Source organism: Mastacembelus armatus, chromosome 12, assembly GCF_900324485.2.
Source record: "Mastacembelus armatus chromosome 12, fMasArm1.2, whole genome shotgun sequence".
NCBI lineage: Eukaryota > Metazoa > Chordata > Actinopteri > Synbranchiformes > Mastacembelidae > Mastacembelus > Mastacembelus armatus.
Genome location: NC_046644.1, coordinates 9,111,645 through 9,132,559, shown reverse-complemented (window position 1 = coordinate 9,132,559; position 20,915 = coordinate 9,111,645). Strand labels below are relative to the sequence as shown.

The following is a 20,915-nucleotide window of genomic DNA, read 5'->3' as shown; positions in this document are numbered from 1 at the left end:
GCCTAGTGTTGTCGCCATGATTGTTTCTACACTGCTGTGTAGTGGTAACAATGTTGTTTAAAATCTGTTCTGAAATACACAATATGCTGACATTCATAAAATACTATTGTATTGATATTTTACTATGTATATTTGAAATGTGTATGGTTGCAGTGGGCTTGGTGTGGGGCCAGTGGTGGACCGCTAGGTGGCAGTGTTTGCTTTAGCCAGGCCAGCTGACATCAATTATCTAATGACACACGCACACTCTGCTGGGCTGAACCAGGTAGACATCATTATTTATCGCTGTCCATCCACATTAGACGGGCTGTGTTCAGGTAAGCAGTGTGACTGATATATAGACATGATGGCTGAAAAGCAAAAGCATGTTTTTTTCCCCTCTGCTGATAAACTGTAAACAAAATGTTATGTAAACAACACACTAAGTAAACATCAACCTGCTGCCTGCATAAACACAGCGCACATGGAGATAACAGTAACTTACATAGAGGGATGAAACAATAAATAGCTTAATAAGGGTGACGTGTTTTATTTGTCTTGTTTTTCCCTTGAAATCAAACCTCCTCCAACTTTGGCCTACACATATTTTTCACATTGACTGAAGGCTGTCTGTTGCTAATAAATGTTATTTAACATTTTTTGCAGGTGCAGTCCGTCAAATGTATTCCCAGCCCCAGCGGAAGTTGGCTTTTCCTCGGCAGGAAACTGTCAGCATGTTTTTGTTGCTAGTGGGGATTGTTGTGTTGTGAAAATGGCGACACCTCGTCGCTCCTCTCAGCAGCAGCAGCAGCAGCCAAACTCCCTGCTGTCCTCCCCGCCTCGGGGCTCCTCTCCGCCCGCCACTCCTGCTGCCTCTCCCCCGGCACCCACCGACGATGTTTCCCCGCTTCCCCACAGAGCCGCGACGGAGAACAGGGCAGACGGTGAGGTAACCCCGGCCTCTCCCACTACCACCTCCCCAACTCCGGCCCTCACCAGCAGCAGCACCACCTCCACCTCCAGCTCCAGCTCCAGCAGCAGCAGCGCTAGCTCCCCGACTACCACCGAGGGCAGCGGGACCAGCCCCGACTCTACGCCCGACTCCGGTAGCGGAAACCCCGGTAGCGGCAGCAGCAGCGTCGGTGTTGGTGTAAACGGAGCTTTCAGGGAGCTGTTTGAAGCCTGTCGCAACGGGGATGTTTCAAGGGTGAAGAAACTCGTGGATGCTGTGAATGTGAACGCCAGAGACATGACAGGACGCAAATCGACACCGCTGCATTTCGCTGCGGGTAAACAAAGCAATCACATTTTAAACAAACGCTCAGCCTGTTTGTGCAGCTGTGGAGCCGCGTTTAGGGCAAGGCACTGACCAGGAGGACGCCGATAAACATTTGTTACAAACAGAGCCATTGTTTTGCCACATGTTTTCAGCATAATACGTAGAGAGTGTCAACAGAAAACATTTGAAATACACAAGGGAGAAACAAACACTTTTGATGTATAGTTAGTTACCCTGTTACTTCTTATTTCACTAAATAATGTGTTTTAAACACTTAAAAACTATTTCACGTCCCTGTTTTTCAGTCTAAAATGTTATCACCATACCAAAATAATGAAATCTTGCCAAAAACAACACAAAATGACTTGGAAAAGTTTTGCGATTGTCATACAGTAATTTGTTTAGGGCCTAGGCAGAGCTGCTCTGTCTAATTTCTCATTTCCATAAGCATCGACAAAGCATCACCAGTGTTACAGGGTGTACCAGAAATCACAAATAATGAAGTTCTGAGGAAAATGCACTGAATCAATAAAAAAAGTTGTAAACATCGTCTTAGTTGAGCAGAGCCAGTCCACAGTTTAAGTCACTGGTGCTGTTGTAGTTTTGTAGTTTTGAGAGTGTTTGCATTATCATTTGTTAAAAGTAGCCTGCTGCGACATTATAATATTTAAAGCTAGACAGGGGCTGATATTTCAGCACTGCAGCAGCATAGTCATCCTCTATACAGGCTGCACAGTCAGCTCTTTTATAGGCCTGGAGGGTTAATAGGTGAGGTGATGCACACAAAGACACAGTATGTCAATGCTCATCTGAAATATACTCAAGCTGTGACATTTTTGCTTTGTATTAGCAGAGTATTACAGTCTATGATGATGATGATGATGATATCTGAGCTGTCTTTTCAAAATGCATCTGTTATTGATATGGTGCTTCAGCTCCTCAGTTTCAGATTCCTCCGTTCGTGTCTCAGGAGTACAGACAAAAAAAAAAAGAAAGGAAAAACGTGGACAGCTGTTTTACATGTCAGGCCTTCATAATCCTCAGCAGCATGAACAGGAACAGGTTCTCTTGAGTCCTATGATACGTTTGTAGTGATGACCTAACAAGCTTCACATGCACAGATGCTACAAACGCCTTGTATTTATAAATACAAAAAAAACCCAAACTGCAAATGAGAAAAAAAAAAAAAGATTCTTAACATGGAGACATAAAGAAAATTGGAAATAAAACAACACACAAAGTGAACAGAACTTCACAATTAGCTTATACAATATATATATATATATATATATATACTTCATCTCTTTCTGATTCTGTCTCAGGTTTTGGGCGTAAAGATGTGGTGGACCACCTGCTGCAGACTGGAGCTAATGTGCACGCACGGGACGACGGGGGTCTGATCCCACTTCACAATGCCTGCTCATTTGGCCATTCGGAGGTGAGGCTTAACGCAATACCACTCTGATGTTTCTGATGATGTATATGTTCATTTTGCTGTATTTATGGTTAGGATGGATTAATTTGTCACTGCGTTGTCAATGTGCTGATTCAGGCAAAGCCCCAGAGAGAGCAGGAGATTACACTGTCCAAACATCCAAATCTGCTGTGCTTGCTGTAAACCATAATGTGCCCAGACTGTTACACAGTCCTTAAAGATCACACTGAGCGAACCTTAACTGTCTGTCATTGCTGGTTTGATACTCTACTCTCACTCGATCACGATCGCCCTTTTTGATTTTCCTGGTCATTAACTACAGCGATCAATGAAATGTTTACAGTTTCAGATGTTTTAGAGAGAGCACTTTGCAAACCTGTGTGAGAAATGCCTTGCTAATGTAGCTGTTCGATCGCAGTGATGAGAGTAAAAACACAGTCGAAACTGAAACCTGTCTCTCACCCACTACACAGTCGAAACTCTGTAAGTGGTCATTTGCATTGCTTTTATGTTTTTTTGTTTTAAGTGCACTGCAACACTTCGATCAAACGTGTAGTGTGGGTGGCAGTGTAAGGTTACCTGTAGGGGACTAGTTCTCAGATTGTGGACTGTGGAAAATTAAACCATTTCAACTTGGGAGTGAGTTACTGCATAAACTTTTTGTTTTCCCACAGGTTAGCAGCAGTTAAGATGGGGCAGCATGGTGGGTTAGTGGTTAGCACTGTTGCCTCACAGCAAGAAGGTTCTGGGTTCACAACCCATCAGGGGCCTTTCTGTGTGGAGTTTGCATGTTCTCCCTGTGCTCGTGTGGGTTTTCTCCAGGTACTCTGGTTTCCTCCCACAGTCCAAAAACATGTATGTCAGGTTGATTGGTGACTCTAAATTGCCCATAGGAGTGAGTGTGAGTGTGTGAGGTTGTTTGACTTTGTGTGGCCCTTTCACCCAAAGAGACCTTGGATAAGTTCCAGCAAATCCCTGTGCCCTGGTTAGGAATTGTAGATAATGGCTGGATGGTTAAGATGGGGCGTGAGATTGTGCCAAACTGTTGTTACTGTGTTTTAATTATATAGCCCAAGATGAAAAGTCACTATTTTACCTGAAGAGGTGACACCCTGTGTTGCCCAGGTTAGCTCTTTAAAATACTTGTGCCTGGGGATTCTTGCTAAATATACAATAAATGCAGATGCTCTGTGTGTTGTTTTCAGGTGGTGTCCTTGTTGCTGTGTCAGGGGGCTGATCCCAATGCTCGGGACAACTGGAACTATACACCACTGCATGAAGCTGCCATCAAGGGCAAGATAGACGTCTGTATAGGTAAGCACACACAAACTGACACTGCAGGTATTGTGGCCCAAGTGAACATGAGTGTGTATTAACTGTGTTTGCCTTACATGTGATTCGCAAGATATCTTGTTGCACAGTGACCATCACTTCGGTGTGTTTACAGCACATTATTTAGTGGCATTTGGAGGTGTTGCTGTTTTCTTGGTGTTTATTGGTCCAGTGAGGCTGAGTTGGTTGCATGAACAGAGCAGAAATAGAAAACAGTCACCAGTGTCACTAATTCCCTTGGACACATTAAAAGTCAAAAGTTTCTCCTTGACATTGTGAAACATCTTTATCCTTAGTGGTGCTACATTTTTACTATTAAATTCTACCTCTGTTTTAAATTCGTGCCACTCCAAAGTCACAACCTGGACACCAGGTGCTGTACAATCACACAGTGATTTTATAAACTAGGCCTAAACCACCCACAGACTGTATACTATTATTTTTCCTTAAGAATAAAGCAGCAAGTAGCCCATAAATTCCAATTATTGTGTTACTGCTTATTGTGTTTGGCTGCTTATGCTTAAGCACATACAGCCAACACAAGAGCAATGATTTCTTTGTCTTAGAATATATGAGTCCCCATTAATGAAGTTTTAATTAAAAAAAAAAAAGAAACAGCACCACAGGCTAAGTTCAGAAAGCATCAGCAGGGGCAGTCGATTTTTAAAGTTGTACTGAAAACTGGTCCCTAGACAAGATTCTCCACAGCATGAAAACTGCCTGAGCAGTAATTTGTACAGTAGGCTTTATGATCTCAATGCAAAATATTTCTTACCATGAGTAGAAATAACAAATGACTTTGATGAGAGTTGGTGCCACATTGCTTGGAGTGCTGAAAGCTATAAACAGGTGAAGTTGAGCCAGCCATTTTTATTTCTGCAGTGCTGCTGCTTGAATGCTCTGGGTGACTGCATGGCAGCAGAAGGCTTTGTGGAGCTCTGATCACTGTGCACACACTTCATCTTGCTGTCAGAACTGGGTGCACAGTGGAGTGATCAATAATTATGAACGACACTGAAACTAAAAACAAAGAAACAGAAACTTGCAGAGATTACAGCCATCAAAAGGTTCTGTGTGGAACGTCAAGAAAATAAACAAAAATGAGGTGCAGTCCCAACAATGCCAGGCTAAGTTAGCATATCCTAATTGGACAACAAATAGGCACAGCCGTGTGAAGGCAAGGCATCCAACGGAAAGTGGGGTGCTTTCCATAGATTAACAGGCAGTGTCTAGCTTTGTGAACTGAAGAAGTAAGTTTGAGGATTGATGGTCAGAGCAAACAGCGATTCTAAATAAAAAAGGTAAAAGAAACAGTTGAACGGCTTTGTGTTTTTGCTGTGTGTTAGGTGTGCAGTGTGTGTCTGTGAGAGGGGGTGGGCTTCATCTTTGAATAATTGTCAAATATCTCCCAGTGAATATCAAATAGCATCCCTAACAAAAACATCATATTGATGGCCTCCTGCCTGATGTCCTGTTTTGCTATAGCAGTAATGGTGTTGTCATTTGTAGCTGCATGAGTCTGGGCCCTCTAGAACAGGTATTTATACTGCCAAATACATCAAGTTATGCTGATTTTTCCAACATTAAGATTTAAAGAACTTTTAAGCTTCTTCTTTTTACTCGTTTTCATGAATACGACCTCTTGCAAACACACACCTCCTCACGAGCCAGGGGCACCCATCAGGCTGAAGCAAGCAATTTATTAGACTTTTGTGCTATTAAGTCTGCTATAATTGAGAACTTTTTTGCAAGTAAACATCATTAAAGAAAAAAATTATAAGAAGTTTAGGATAAAAATACAAAATGTGCTTGCATAAGTTACAATAACCAGGCTTTAGAGGGAGCTGGTCATGCAACGGATGTGGTGATGATGACTGTCAGCATTTATCCAAACATGCCACTTATTGTTTTTTGTATCACACATAACCTGTCTTTAATTTACCAGGCTGCCTTTTCATCTGTTCCCAGCAGATTAAGGAACAAATCAAATGTTTCCCAGGGTGGACACATTCTGCAACCAGTTGGTGAATCAGAGGGGTCACATGAATCCACTATTAGATCCTAATGACCCTCACCTGAGCTCACTCCTGTTGTTCAAAGTCCAGTTGCCATGTCTCAACCTTTAGATGTACCAAACATAGTCTGTTTGTCTATGAGAAGGTTATGGTGCAACATTAAGAAAATTATCAAACCATAAGTTATACTGAATGTGCTCCTTGATATATTGTGTATCTCAGCTCTGTGTGTCTGCAAAGTTAATATTACTGAAAAAAAAAGAAACTAAGGGATGTAGAGGCACATGGAAACTTTTCTCTTATTCTGAGAAAATTTGTCCTTTGTAATGCTGAGTAAACATGGTCTGTAGGGAAAGAGCTAAAAACGTTTTTTTAGATGGTGTTAAAGATTTTATCACAGCCTCAGTTTGTTTTGTTAGGGAAGCTGCTTTTTGGTTTTTAGCCCTAACGGTTAGAAGCAAGCCATGGCTTGTAAACAGATGCCATATGACCTCCAGTGGATTTTTTATTGGACTGAGTTTTAGTAGCCTGTCATCCTGCCAGGTTGAGGATTTAGCGGAGTCAGATGGACTGTGATTCAACTGTAACTTCAGCTCAGCATGATGGACAGTCTGTCCTCTTTGGTGTTCAGACAACTTGAGTAAGAAATTAACCCGTCATTACCAGACCTGCATCTGCAAATTTTATCAACAAACTTTGGATAAGAGGATCTTAAAAATCCTTAGGCAGCTTTGGTTCGGAGTTTGAAAATTACCACTTCCATAAATGGCAGTTGAATACAGGGTTTGATTAATGATTTCCTTGCTTGTCCCTGCACCCTCCTGTGACATTTTCTTCTGAGGTTTGTTCTTGAATTGTTTTGTAGGGTGATGTGAAGGCCGGTGATGTGATATGGACATTGCTTCTTATGTTTTCAGCCCTTGTGTTTTTAATGTATATTATTAAGGCACCAGGGTTTATCATTGGATTAAATACTTGTGCTTAATAGCTAGATGCCTTGTCCTATAGTTTTAAATTGACTTTTTAAAATACAAATGAAGTGGTGAGTGAAGACAATTTCAGTGGTTAAAATGCATCTAAAGCACCTGGTTAAGAGTGCATCTAGTGATTGTGATACTCAATTTTCAGTGTAAAAAAACAAACACAAAGTTTTGTGTAATTCACACAATTGAGAAAGTGGAAGTAACAAATATATGGCTGTATAAATAACTTATAAATAAATGATTAACTAATTTATAGTCCCAGCTATAATTCCAGTTAAACTGGGCAAGTGAGCATCCCTCAGGTGAGGCAGGCTAGGAAAATCTGGATACATCCGAGTTCTTCACAATGTTTAGAAGGTATGTATTGATTGGCCATAGACATCTCAGCTAAACATAAGAGAACAGTTACAGATATGACATTCACCTAAAAATGAATCCTGCCCAAAAAGGAATTTCAGGTTGTTGAGAGAGGCTTTTGCAGGTATTGCAGAAAAGCCATGCATATTAGGAAGAAAAATTAAATCATAAAATTTGACAATCTCACATTTAAATTTGAAAGTTGCAGATGAATCAAAAACATTGCAGACTATATTGTGGGATTTGTATTGTCGAATATTATTGTATTAGCAAAGTAGCGTTGAACCGTTCTAACCAGTGTACATACAAGTTTATGGTGCTATAGTTGTGCATCAGTCATTTCTCTCTCTGTCTCAGTATGGACATATCTTTGGTGCAGAGCTTAATCATATTTTTGTTGAGGAGTGAGATGGCAACTAAGGTCTGCGTCAGTGCTGGCAGACCCACATGCGCATACTTGTGCACATCCGCACACACTGCATTACCCACATGGTTATTGCCTATTCTCTTCTGGGTTTGAGCAGGGTAGTTCTATGTGTACATGAGTCAAAGGCCATGTGCACTGGGAACTGCTCAGCAATCACAATAGAGGAGATAGAGAGGAAGGCAGTGAGAGTATTGACATTAGCACCCTCAAAAGAGCTAATTTACAAAAAAAACCTGAGCACAGGCAGTTTGTTATTCAGCTCATACCTGTTCAGTCATTACATGCCTCTGCTCTCCTTTCTCATCTTTCCTTTCATTTTCTTTCACTCCCTTCTTCTCTTTTCCATTCATATTCATCCTTTCTCACCTCCTTTCCTCATCCTTTTTCTTCTTTTCCTCTTTTCTACTCATCCCTTTTCCTTTCCTCCTCTGTCCTCTCATCTCCTTTCCTTTTCTCCTTACTCCTTTCTTCCTTTCTCCCTCTCCTTCCTTTACATCCATTTCTCCTCTCTTTTCCCTTCCCACTATTTTCCTTTCATTTTCCTCTTTTCTCCTCTCTTCACCTCCTCTTTAATTTCTCCATCTATTACCTTTTCTCTCCTCCCATCCTTTTTTTTCCTACTCATTTCTCCTCCTTCCCTTTTACCTTTCCTCTCCTAAACTCTTCTTTCATTTTCTTCGCTTCTTTTCTCTCACCTGTCTCTTGCTGTCAAACAAATGAACACTCTTATTTTGTTTTGCTCACCCCCCTATTTGTCCTCTATCTCTCTCTTATCCTCTCTGACTCTAACCCCCCCCAATCCCATCCTCCCCCTCTCTCCTCTCCTCCCCGCTCCTCTCTCATCTTGCTCTCCGCTGCATCACTCAGTCAGTCGGAGAGGCGAGAGTCTCTCCACTCGCACTGCCTGACCGCCTTGTCGCTGCTGCTGCTTCTACCTCAATTAGCTGTAGCCACTCGTCTCTCTGTTCTCATTCATTTTTATTTATTTTCTCAGCTTTACCATAGCCTTCCCTCCCTTATCCATGGAACTCTGATGTGTTTTGTAACTGGTCACGTAGCTGCTCTGTTAGGACCGCTGATTCTCTGGCGGTGTGCTGTAGCGTAGCTTTTCGCTGCTCTTGTTGTGGCATGTCTGTTTACATCAGCAGCATGGCTCGCAGGGCAGGGGCAGCCAGGGGCAGCCAGGGGACCGGCGCTAGCAACAGAGGAGGAGCAGCTGGAGGAGGAGGAGAAAGATGTGAAGGAGGACTTGCAGAAGGGCTGCCAGGAGAGTCTATAGACACAACCAAAGGGGGTATAGCAGAGGAGCAAGTGGGAGAAAAAGGAGGAGGTCCAGCAAGAGCAGTGTATGGAGCAGGATGTGGTCCAGTAGCAGCAACAGCAACAGCAGCAGCAGCAGCAGCAGCAGCAGCAGCAGGAGGAGCAGCAGCAGCATCAGCAGCAGCAGCAGCAGCAGCAGCAGCAGCAGCAGCAGCAGCAGCAGGAGGAGGAGGAGGAGGAGGAGGACTGGGAAGAGGTGTGTGTCGGGGAGTTTGCATGTCAGTTCAGGAGCTCAGCTATTGTCTGTGTCTCCCCTGTTGTTGTACAGTGTTACTGCAGCATGGAGCTGACCCTAACATCCGCAACACTGATGGAAAGTCTGCCCTGGACCTGGCTGAACCATCCGCCAAGGCTGTGCTCACAGGTCAGTTTCCTGCCTGTACATGTCTGTCAGAGGCCTTATACATTTCATTGTGTTTTCACTTGTGTGCTGTTGCAGAGTGCTTGTGTTTCTTTGCCTCATCTGTTTCTCTCTTTCCTCCAGTGATGCATATTTCAACTTGTATCTTAATGTCCACATTTTATACACACTTTTTAACCAACATCCCATTTAGTCTTATTTAGTCTGGGGTTACAGGTACTATCACCTTTTTGCCCCTGGACATTTATCACCCTCTTACTTTGTAAGGCAATGCTGCTCCTGTTCTCACCACACTTGTTATTCTGTCTACTTGTCCAAGGCTATACACAGAGTGGTCACTACCTTACTTTTTTTTTTGTTCTGCTCTCTGCCTCACTTCAAGGTTGTAATCAGTGGTCAGAATTTTCAGCTTTTTTCTTTCCCCTCTGCTGCTCCTCTTCTGGCTGAGACTGCTCTCATTGATCAGCAAAATCGCTCTCTTTGTTCGACTTTGGTTTACTTGCCTTTATCTTTCTTTCTTGTTCTCTTTTACCATTTTCTTTCTTTCTTTCTTTCTTTCTTTTTGTTCCGCTTGGGTTTATCCATCCATCCATCCATTATCTATACCCACTTATTTCTATTTAGTGTCACAGGGATCTGCTCGAGCCTATCCCAGCTCTCTTTGGGTGAAAGGCAGGGGTACACCCTGGACAGGAATCTATTAGCTTGCATTTAAAGGTTCTTTTTACAACAAAATATTCAGTCATTATGCACTGTTTCACCACTATATAAAAAGAAGCATTTTCACCCTTGCAAGTGAAAAAAATCTTTAAACTTCGAGCTTTAGTAGCCAACATGGGATACTAAAATTTTTCAGTGAAACTCAGACTAATTACTGTTTCTTTCATTGTTACAAGCTCTTTAAGGCAGCAGGACTCATTATGGCTGTTCAGTGGCAAGGAAACCACTGGGACACAGTTACAACTTTTAAATGAGAAGCTAATTAAAAATATATGGCTTTTAAATAAATTATTTTGAGTATATATTTTTGTAGTTTCTTTTTAATTAGACAGAGGAAAGTACAGCCACAGAGGAATCCTATTGCAGGCTTTCTAGCCTGTTTGTGGGTTGATGTTTTAAATCTTTCTATCACCTCTACTCACACTTTTGATTAACTACTTTGTGCTTTATTGCACATGTATGTGTTGGATATGGTGAATGATTTTATTTTTAACAGGTTATGAGAACGGTGGAAAGAAATACGTATTTGCAGTAGTGGATTAGTGAGTATTGTCTTTGTCTCACTTTTTGTCTCTGGGTATTGACGCAGGCTCTAAATCAGTTTTCACAGCTCCACTTCTGTGTTTACACTGGATTACATCATCAGTTCTCCTTGTTTGGCTTCTGTGGTAAATGAGATAAACCTGGAGATACCACAGCGTGGAGCTGTGCAGTGTGAATTTCACCACAGCCACCCTATGAGAACCGATCACATTTGCGAGCTAGAATTGAAATGAGTTTGTTCTTTAATGGGATTATTTAACATATAGCATATATACATATATAACATATAGCTATAGGTATTACACTTAGTCCTTTCACTCTATCTCACACATGATGCAAGTTGGACAGTGCAGCTATCATAAAAAGCAACTTATGAACAGTAAAACTGAAGTGTTTAGTAGAGTAAGTGATCTCTGTGTGTATGTGGGAAAATTTCATCGTTTGTGTGTGTGTGCACGTACGCGTGTGTGTGCGCGTGCGGGTGGTTTGCAATGACTGAAAGCAGCTGAATGTGTAAACAACACACTTCCTGAGACAGACTCAAATACATTGCTGCTTACACTTTACAGTATACGCAGTGCAGCTTTGTTGCATCAGTTTGACCCTCTTCACTTAGAGGTCATGATGTTGGTGGGTTAGGTGGGGCTACAAGTGGAAGAGACTGAGGGAAAGATACTCTGTGAGGTGTTTTGACATCTATCATAATGTAATTATTTTAGCTTTGCCTGCTGATTTGACCTGTTTACTAGCACAGTTAACAGTTAATGCAGCTTTTGCTATCACACACAGCTCATAACTCAGGGGCTGAATATCATCACATTTATAAGTTTTTTTTTCCATTATCAAAGTTATCCATTGATATGTGTATATGTGTCCAGGTTGAAAACAGGACTCTATTACACATTCTGCAATATGTTAATGGATCAATCAGTACTATCCCCAGAGCTGCAACTTTTTAGGGGTAAAACTATTTTCCTGGATTTTAATTTAGGCACTGGTTCCTCTAGTGGAGAGTAAAAAAGGCTCTGCAGTATACATGACATTAATTTATGAGAGGGTTTTCCAGCTCAAAGTAAGGTTAAGGGCACACCTCACCAGTAACCTCCTAAACTCAATTTATTTTTAAAATGGAAATATTTTTGTAGTATAGGTATATGCTCCAGGTAGTATTTATTATTAAAATGTGTTAATATACTGTATATAACATAGGACCTACCATAGACATTTTGCTCAGCAGACATTTGAACGTGTCATAGTAAGGAGAGAACACGTGTAATTAATATCATTAAAAAATGGCTCTGCTCCATGTAGGTGATTTATTAAGTGGTGTATGTGAGCTAGCAGGATAATGCTAGAAACATACAAAATGTGGCTGAAAACTCATTCTCTAACTACCGTCCGAAAGAAACCGATGGTTGTATTTTCAAAAGGAGAATACAAAACAGGCATGCAGTCATGCATTTAGATGTATCACAGGTATTTGGATGCCATTATTCCTCCTGGTGTTGTGCTGTATTGTCTCTGTGGTTATGACCTTATCAATTTAGCGCATCTTATTAATATGAATTATGCTTTTGATGACTGGCACTAATTACCTACACTTATTGTTGCATTGTTTTTTCACCTAGTGACACACTGGAATGAGTCCACTGTTGCAATTATTGCTGGTAGTGATGCATTTGCTACACTTGTCTTGTTGGCAGAATATTTGACGTAGGCCTTTAAAAGATCTTTCTAAGTAAATCCTTCGAAAGTGTAAGTGTTTGCATAATCATGTTTATACATTTGTAAACGCTTTTACAGTGGCACTGTGCATGAGGCTTTTGTTTGTTCTCTGTCTGATTTAGAGGTTCTGCCCTATTCTTAACCTCTGCTGCAGGCCAGAACAGCTTTCAGCTTCACTCTGTGGTGATGGAAGTTTATATTGACCCATAAATTTGCCCCCCTCCTCTGCCGCATCCAACAAACTGCTCTCAGAAATGATAGACTCTGGTCCCTGTTAGCTGGAGATGTGAAAAAGAAAGACAAAGAAAATAATTTTTAGCTTCAGATGCCCTTCACATTGTATTTAAAATCAGTCGTTCTAAATTCAATGTGTGAAATTTGTTTGCTTTAGTGTTCTGTGAATTTCTCCTATAGTTTGATTTCCCGATCAGCATGAACATACACATCACTCCAGGAAAGGTCAGTGTTGATTATCAGGTCTGTTCAGTTTACTCACTTTACCCAGGCCTCCCCAAATATACCTCTTTACACACACAAACTGAATTCAGCTGATTGTTATTTGTCTATTGCAAGCATGAGAAACCATTAGTCACACCACACCAGATGGCAGAGTCTCGTGCACAACCGTACTTCCAACGTGAATGTGTTGACAAAAGCCCAGGTGGAGTGATTTTTTTTTTTTTTTTTCCAGACAGATTATGCTTAATTCTCGTACAAGATAACAGGCTTCATCTTTTAAGGCTGCTCTGTGTTACCTATGTTTGCTCTGTTAGTTGAACAAAAGATAAGCATTTCAGTCTGACATAAATGACTTAAAAGCACAAAGCACAATGGAGGTAAACTCCTTCCATCATAACGTGACGTGTAAAAGCCTATAGTGTAGCAAGTTAATTATATTGTTCCTTATCAAGTTACAAAGAGCAGCATGCTGAGATTTGCCGAGAGATTAGCCTGTCACTAAATGGTCAGTGGCTCACAGAGCTAAATGTGGACAGCCTGCAGTGAGTAGTGTTTAAGACATGCTGTAATGTTGCTGTAATGTTGCTGTAATGTAGCTGGTATATTTAGGTGTGAGTTTTAGTTCAGCATGAATGTGGCACAGGTTGACGGATGTTAGCAAATTTGCATTTATAATCGAGTGAAGTCATTTTCAGTACATTGGTGAGGCACTGGATTCAAATTGCATAAGAATATACATTTTTGGTAACCCTTGTAATCTGTCTTGAACACTATCAATTGCAGTGCATTCATCATTCAAAGGAACAGTTCAGCATTTTGAGAAATGTGCAAATTTTAACTTGTTGAAATTAGATAAGACTCATACCGCTCTCACGTGTCTGCTGAATACAAAACTAGCTGATGAGCTAAAGTTAGCATAAAGTCCATTATATTTGTATTTTAATATAATAGATTCTCCTCCTATCATGTGGAGAGTTATGCTGCCTTAATAATAATATCAGCCTAACAGTCAACACAGGTGTGTCCAGGGCACCGGCACCAGCATGTAAGTGTAAATTAAAGCCTGAAAAATCCCTTTAGCAGACTGCAGATAAGTGATTGAGAGAAGCACACAATAATGATGTGAAAAGCCTCAAGAGAGCTAACTTGTGAAACAAAAGCATCACCATGTGGATTCTTCTTTACATCCATCTTTCCCGCCGTCAGTGATTGATCTTTCTCTCATTGGAAAGCACTGATTAGGACATTTCCATCAAGTTGTTTCTGCCCTTGACAATTCTTTTTTTTTTTCCTCCTGTCATCTCTCCATTGCTTCCTTTCTTTACTCATCAGTTATGGCAATGTTTAAATGAGCTTACAACTGCAGCACATACCCCATCCACCCATCATCCTTACATCAGCCTCTGCGTTGGTTTGTTTTTCCTTTTGACACGTCATCTGTATTGTGTGTCCCCCTTCCCCTGGTGTCTCTGACCTGTCTCAAGATGTAAACCAATCAGCAGCTTCGTCTTTTTCCTTCAGACATTTGTCATATATTCTCTTACCGCTCTTCACTTGACATGTCTCACTTTGCCTCATCCTCTTTAAACTGCTGGCAGTAATCTGCACTTTGCAGATATCAGTATTATATCAGCCCATGAAGAACACTGAACCGAGCATTACAGACCTCAGTTAACCATGAAAAATGATATTTGTTGTGGAGGTTACTGATCAATAAAACAGCCAAAATATAATTAGTTTATCTTCAGGAATAAGATATTTTTGTCCACTAAATTTCAGCCAAAGCCTTTTACTCAAAAACAGACTGGTTAAGCATAAGCTCTACTTCTCTGGTGGAGGTAATTTATGTGCTAATCTCTCCGGGGCTTTTTGAATTTTCTCTAGTATTAAGTTCTCAGTGTCGATTTTGACTGCATCTTTTGTATTAAGCTCTCACAGCTGAGTTTGTTTTATTCCCTAAAAGGAAACAAAGCGTGTTAAGACTTTACCATGTTAAAAAAAAAAGTATTGATTGTTTCTAAGAAAAAGACCTGTTGAAGAAAAATAGGTTTTATACTGTTGCTGCTGCTGTTTCAGCCTCAGGCTAGATGATGGAATGAGTGACAGGCGCGTGGGTTGTGCTAGAGCCAGACTAACCGTACACTTATTGCAGAAAGGTGAAAAGTTACATATTTTGCTGAGACTGAAAGTGGTGTTCAAAGTATCGACAACAAGCAGATGACAGGAATATGCTGGATTTTAACACGAGCATGCTTACGTTCACAGGGATGATGCTGACGTGTAGAAGCTGTTTACCATTTTTTCCATCATACTGTAGCATGTTAGCATTAGGTAGGTTTTTAGTGTTAGTATGAACAATGACAGAACAAAATGCTCTGAAGCTGAAGGGAATTCTGACAGCTTAGTGGGTGAAATCACATGCAACTAATGATTATTTATCTTTGTTATTGTGCCAGAAATGAATGAAAAATGTTTTTCTAATTATTTTTAACAGAGAATAGTAGCAAACCCTCACACATTATCTTCTTTTTGTGTCCTCTACTTTTTTTCCCAAAAGAAAGCTGAATTTCTTGTCGGGGTCTATGGAGTGAGAAAACATTGTGGACTATTTGGTGTAAATGTTGTTCTAGGAAAAGATGGGTCATAGTTAAGTCAGTGCTTCATTTGGCCATGCTGTTGTGCCTCTTTCTTTGTCTATGCCATGACAAACCCACATAGAAAAGGTGTGTGAAAGTTTGATGTTGAATCAACGTCCAGTGTTAAATTTGGTACCTGGATTTGATTTAGTTTTATTATAGCCTGTATACATTTTAGTCTAGTTTAAGCAATTATAGGCTGCAGCTGCCACTCCCTTTGTTGTGCACAGTTATTATGGTTACAGGTGGTGTTTTTGTCTAGAAAGGTTAGTAGAAACGGCTGTTGACACACAATGTCCATGTACAACTTCAACATTGTCACAGCTTTAAACTGTAAGAAGAATTTTTCCATTTGGATTCAGCCACAATAAGTCACGTGAAATATTTCTTGTTGATACTGTACACATCAGATATTGGATTTCTGTTTGTTACCTTCAGTATATCTTTCATTGTTTACTTGCAATAAGCAAACTTCAGACACGGGCGTTTTAAATGTCTGCAAATCTTTAGCATAGGACAGAAAATAATGATTATTCATCCCCTTCTAGAAACACTGGAAGGGATAAATACAGACAGAAGAAAGACAAGAGCGAAGTGAGAAACAGAGTCCATTAGCTGCTATTAATTATCTCCAATTGGTATTCACAGACTCGCTGCTTCTGAACATCAGAGAGATCAATTCCCCACTCTGGACCTCCGTCAACACACATTAGTACACACATAAACACACACACTCTTATTCCTTTAGCCATTCTTATTTAAACTTACTCTCGTTCACCAAACAGTTCTCCCTCTCTGGCCTATGAAGAGCAAATTTTTCTGAGTGTTAACAAACTGTTCCAGCATGAAGGTCGTGTCAAATTTGACACTCACATGAACTTGTTGCAGGACTGAAATGGTACATACACGCAGAGTAACTTTAGGGTGACAAGTTTTGTTTACTTAAATGGCCAGAATTTGTGTCAGGTTAACATGTGCTTTAGGTTAAGTGTTTAGCAGACAGTGAGCAGCTAATTTGGCATCCAAGGTGATGTTTCAGAGTCTGTGTCATCTGATAAGGTTGTTGCTTCATTGACATGAAATATGTTGTATAGTTTCTGTAGTTTCATGGTAAGTGTTCTATTTTGTGTGGTACAAGTGTTGACTAGTGGGCACCTGAATGTAGTTTCCAGTGCTGTCTTTTTAACTTTCTTGCTAATGCTACTGACCCAAGCTTAAAAAAAACACAACAAAAAAACATGGTAACTGGTAAATTCCAATGTGAGGTGAAGTATGAGTCCTTTTTATTTCAGGATGTGTGTTCTGCATTGGTACTGAACAAACACGACTTTAGCTTTTTGCGGTTTAAATTGATGTGATATGAAAGGATATAATTAAAATTGACATCCCTGTTAAAGATAACCCATGATGGTTTTTTCTCTTTATTATCTTTGAAATGCAAAGACAAAAATACTCAGTATGAGTCAGTAAGTGTAAGGCAATATCTGTGTGACCTTTTCAGTCTACGGCTGATAGACAGGTGTGTAAAGGTCCAGGGTCCAAAAAATAGAACTTAGAATATAAAAGATCTATGATAAAGATCAGTGGGCTAGAGTTGCAGAAGTTGTTCCATAACAAAAGTTTGCTTAAAGCCATAGAAGCAGCTGAGAAAATTTAAATAAATAAATGAATACATAAATGATAAATGTAAATTTTATATACTCCTTTTTTTTCCCATTGTCTTTCCTTTTGAACCCTATTATTTATACCAAAGTAGTGACCTGGTTGCTTCACAAAAATTTCTGCAAAGCACATTAGAGCATTTTCAGTGTTATATGTTGATCCGTTTCCTGAATTTAAAAAAGCGTTAGTCTCACTTACATGACCGTAGCAGACAATGTTGTACAGGACTTTGGACTGACTTCACCTGAACTCGACTTTGGAAATCCTCAAGAGTGAATTTTATTGTAGTGTTTCTATGGTTTTGCATTTCAGTCAAAAACAGTGTCTCATAAACAAATTATGAGATGCAAAATATAACCTCAATATACTGTCTGGAATAAGATGTTTAGTCATTTTATTAGCATTTTGTAACTTTTTAAACTACCTGTAGTTGTTTTGCATCTCTATTTTGTGACCATTTGTGGCCATTTTGTAGTAAATGTGTCTTTCTATTTATTGTCTCTCGTTTTTGTGTTGCTTTGTGTCTCTTTGTAGTTACTTTATAGCTTTTTGGGCCACTTTGTGTCACTTGTATGTGCCTTTATTAATTTTGTGTCTGTTTATTGTCTTTCTGTAGTCGGTCTGCATACCTGTGTGGTCTTTTGCTTCTAGATTTACATCATTTAATAGCTATTTTAATTCATTCATATTGAATGCAAAGTTCCAGGGATCATTGGTCCCAGTCTATGTGACAGTAGACCTGTTCAGTAATATATCCATGTCACAAGGCGATACTGGGTGGACCACAGTGAAACTCTCCAGAGGACAACTGTGAGTTAAATAGTTTTGTCTGGTAGCTTTGTGTGTGTTTAAATCTGCAAACTATATGCTGCTGTTATTGAATAATTTAATATATATGTGTGGGAGGGCACGTGTTTATGGTTAGGAGCAATGTGCGGTTGAGATGCTGCAGGTTCTTATTTCCTCATTGTTTGGTTTGGTACCAGTAATTCTGTAGCTTAGTGTAAATGAGGAAAATTCTACAAGTACAATTGTAATGGTGTTATTTTGTCTCCTATCACTAGATCACACCTTATTTTTTGTAGGCCCTATGCTATCATTTCTGGCTCCACTGCTATGGAGTGTATGATTTCAACCCCGCGTCCAGCTCTATGTTGGCTCTTTAGACTGCCATGAAGACTAAAGATGGAGAACTTGAAGAGACTGAGTGAACAAATGCCGAATTACTCTGAAAAATTTTTTTCTTTTTTTTTTTTTTTTTTGGCTAAGAATTCCCGCCTGCCCATGATCTTGTCATAGTTGGCTTTTCATCCCTAGGAATAAGTTACAGACAGCAATAATATGCCGCTACTGACAAAGAAACTGCAGCAGCAAGGATATGCTGATATGAGCAGGGCAGAACAAAAAAATGAATCCAAAGAATAAAATGCTTTTCAATCATTTTGCGCAGTATCCCTGTCGCCTTTTCATAACTGGAACTGGTACTAATCAGATTTTTTTTGCTGGCAGACAGGTTTTCATCCCTTGGAATCAATTAGTGTTTGTGCCCACCCTGCACTGCTTTTCAGTCTAACAGTACTGAACAGAAGCTTTGGGAAGCGTTTGTCCTTGTTCCTGCTGTTGCTGTGTGTTTAGAAAAAACAGTTTGAGATCTGGTGCGGTTCAGCAGACATTGTGTGTGTGTGTGTGTGTGTGTGTGTGTGTGTGTGTGTGTGTGTTCCCATTAATGTTTTCCTGCCATGCACAGTGTTGAAGATGTGCTGTCAGCAAGCACTTCCACTCTATTGTAAATAAAGAGAAAAAGAAATTGTTGCCTTGAAGAGAGGCCCGTGGTGGGCAGGCAGCTTTAACACAGCAGAAAATTAGCCTGTGCACTCTCACAAGGGCTGCTGAAAAATGATGAGAGGTTTTGGGGAGGGTGGGGCAGGGGTGAGATATGGAAAGAAAGTCGATGAATGAGGGACGGGAGACGAGAAAGAACCGGGGATGCTTACTGGCTTGGGTGACAGACGAACTGAGAGATGAATTAATGCAGCATCAAGCGAAAGCAAAGAAACTGGAAGAGAGGAAAGCTGTGATCGGTGTGTATGTTAACAGCCTAATCATGAAGACAAAGAACTGCTGTAGCTGCTCTGAAGGTTTCATCCTGCTAATGCAGTGGGAGCAAAGGCAATCTTGCACCTGTGTACACCTTTGAGAGTAATTGCGTGAGTGTGTGTGAGAGATAGAAAGTGAATTCCCCTGGCTGCAAGGTCCCCGTGTGAAGCTTTCTTCCCCTTATCAGTGACATGCTCATTGATTACCATGATGACTGCTGTTCGATTAGTCCCCAGTGATGAATGAGCCCAAACGCTATTTCCCCTCAAACACGCGCACACACACACACACACACACACAGAGCAGGGCTTTTTTTTCTAAGAATACAGAATAACCTAGGAAGTAAAGCCAGCATTTTTTTTCTATTTTCTGATTTCGTATGTGTTTCTGTGTATGAGATGCACTTCCAAGGTTCCCTCTGCCACATTCCAGCCATTCTTCTGCAGCTGAAATTGCCTGATTTTTCACATGACTGCACAGCTCCACAACATTGTGGAGTCAGTAGCTATTACAGTCGGCTGACTGATAAAATTTGGTTAATGAACTAAAAAAATAAAAGTGGGCGAACAATAAGTACCGAAAAGTACGTATGGACAAATTTGTTTCTCTGGGTTTGTGAGTCTTCACTATACAAAAAAGGTGAATGTGGCACGGTGGATTAGTGGTTAGCACTGTTGCCTCACAGAAGAAGGTTCTGGGTTTGTAACCCATCAGGGGCCTTTCTGTGTGGAGTTTGCATGTTCTCCCTGTGCTTGTGTGGGTTTTCTCCAGGTACTCTGGTTTCCTCCCACAGTCCAAAAACATGTATGTCAGGTTGATTGGTGACTCTAAATTGTCCATAGGAGTGAGTGTGAGTGTGTGAGGTTGTTTGTCTCTATGTGGCCCTGTGATGGACTGGTGACCTGTCCAGGTACCCCTGCCTTTCACCCAAAGAGAGCTGGGATAGGCTCCAGCTGATCCCTGTGACCCTGGTTAAGGCATAAATAGGTATAGATAATGGATGGATCGATGCTTGTGTGTGAAATGTGTGCATGTCAAATGAGTCACTGCAAAATGCAAACACTGCAAGATTGTACAGAATATTCTTTTTGATTGTAGCCTCGTTTCCTGCAGCAGTTTTTAAAATTCCTTACACTTTTGCAAGTAATTGTTTATAAATCACTGAGGAATACAGATTGATTAATTTAAGCTCTTTATCCTCAGGAAATTACCAGTGTCACACTCAGACTGAGGAGCGTCCTCTAGAAGATTATAATATCTGTTGACCATTTCAGTAATAAGTTTCTTTACCTGCCATGGTTGTGTAAACCAGTCTGATCTGCCCTGCGTGCTTGGGGGACTGTTAGGGATCAGATAGGATCTAAATAGGAATGTATAGTAATGAGCTGACTGTGGTCTGTTTTGTTTCTCTTCTTGCTTGACTCTTGTTTACAAGCCTCAGTCAGGACAAATTAGTCAAGATTTTATCTGTATACCTATTCATTTGTCCATAGTTAACTTTGTTGTTTTTATAGTTTTGCTCCTGAGAGCAGAAGTGGGCACTCAGGCCCTGTTCAGTCCTTTGTATTGGTTAAAGAAATAATGA

General features: G+C 40.5%; 1 protein-coding gene across 1 annotated transcript in view; it reads left to right on the top strand.

Annotated features, from left to right (window-relative positions):
- The first annotated feature begins 261 nt into the window (after positions 1-261).
- The window catches only part of LOC113124523 (poly [ADP-ribose] polymerase tankyrase-1-like), a 69,833-nt gene continuing 49,179 nt past the window's right edge, over positions 262-20,915 (top strand). Inside the window, exons 1-5 of the mRNA XM_026297477.1 lie at positions 262-317; positions 646-1,268; positions 2,581-2,696; positions 3,899-4,007; positions 9,396-9,491. Coding sequence (XP_026153262.1) covers positions 752-1,268; positions 2,581-2,696; positions 3,899-4,007; positions 9,396-9,491 — 838 coding nt within the window. The 5' untranslated portion in view covers positions 262-317; positions 646-751. The remainder of the gene's footprint in view (positions 318-645; positions 1,269-2,580; positions 2,697-3,898; positions 4,008-9,395; positions 9,492-20,915) is intronic.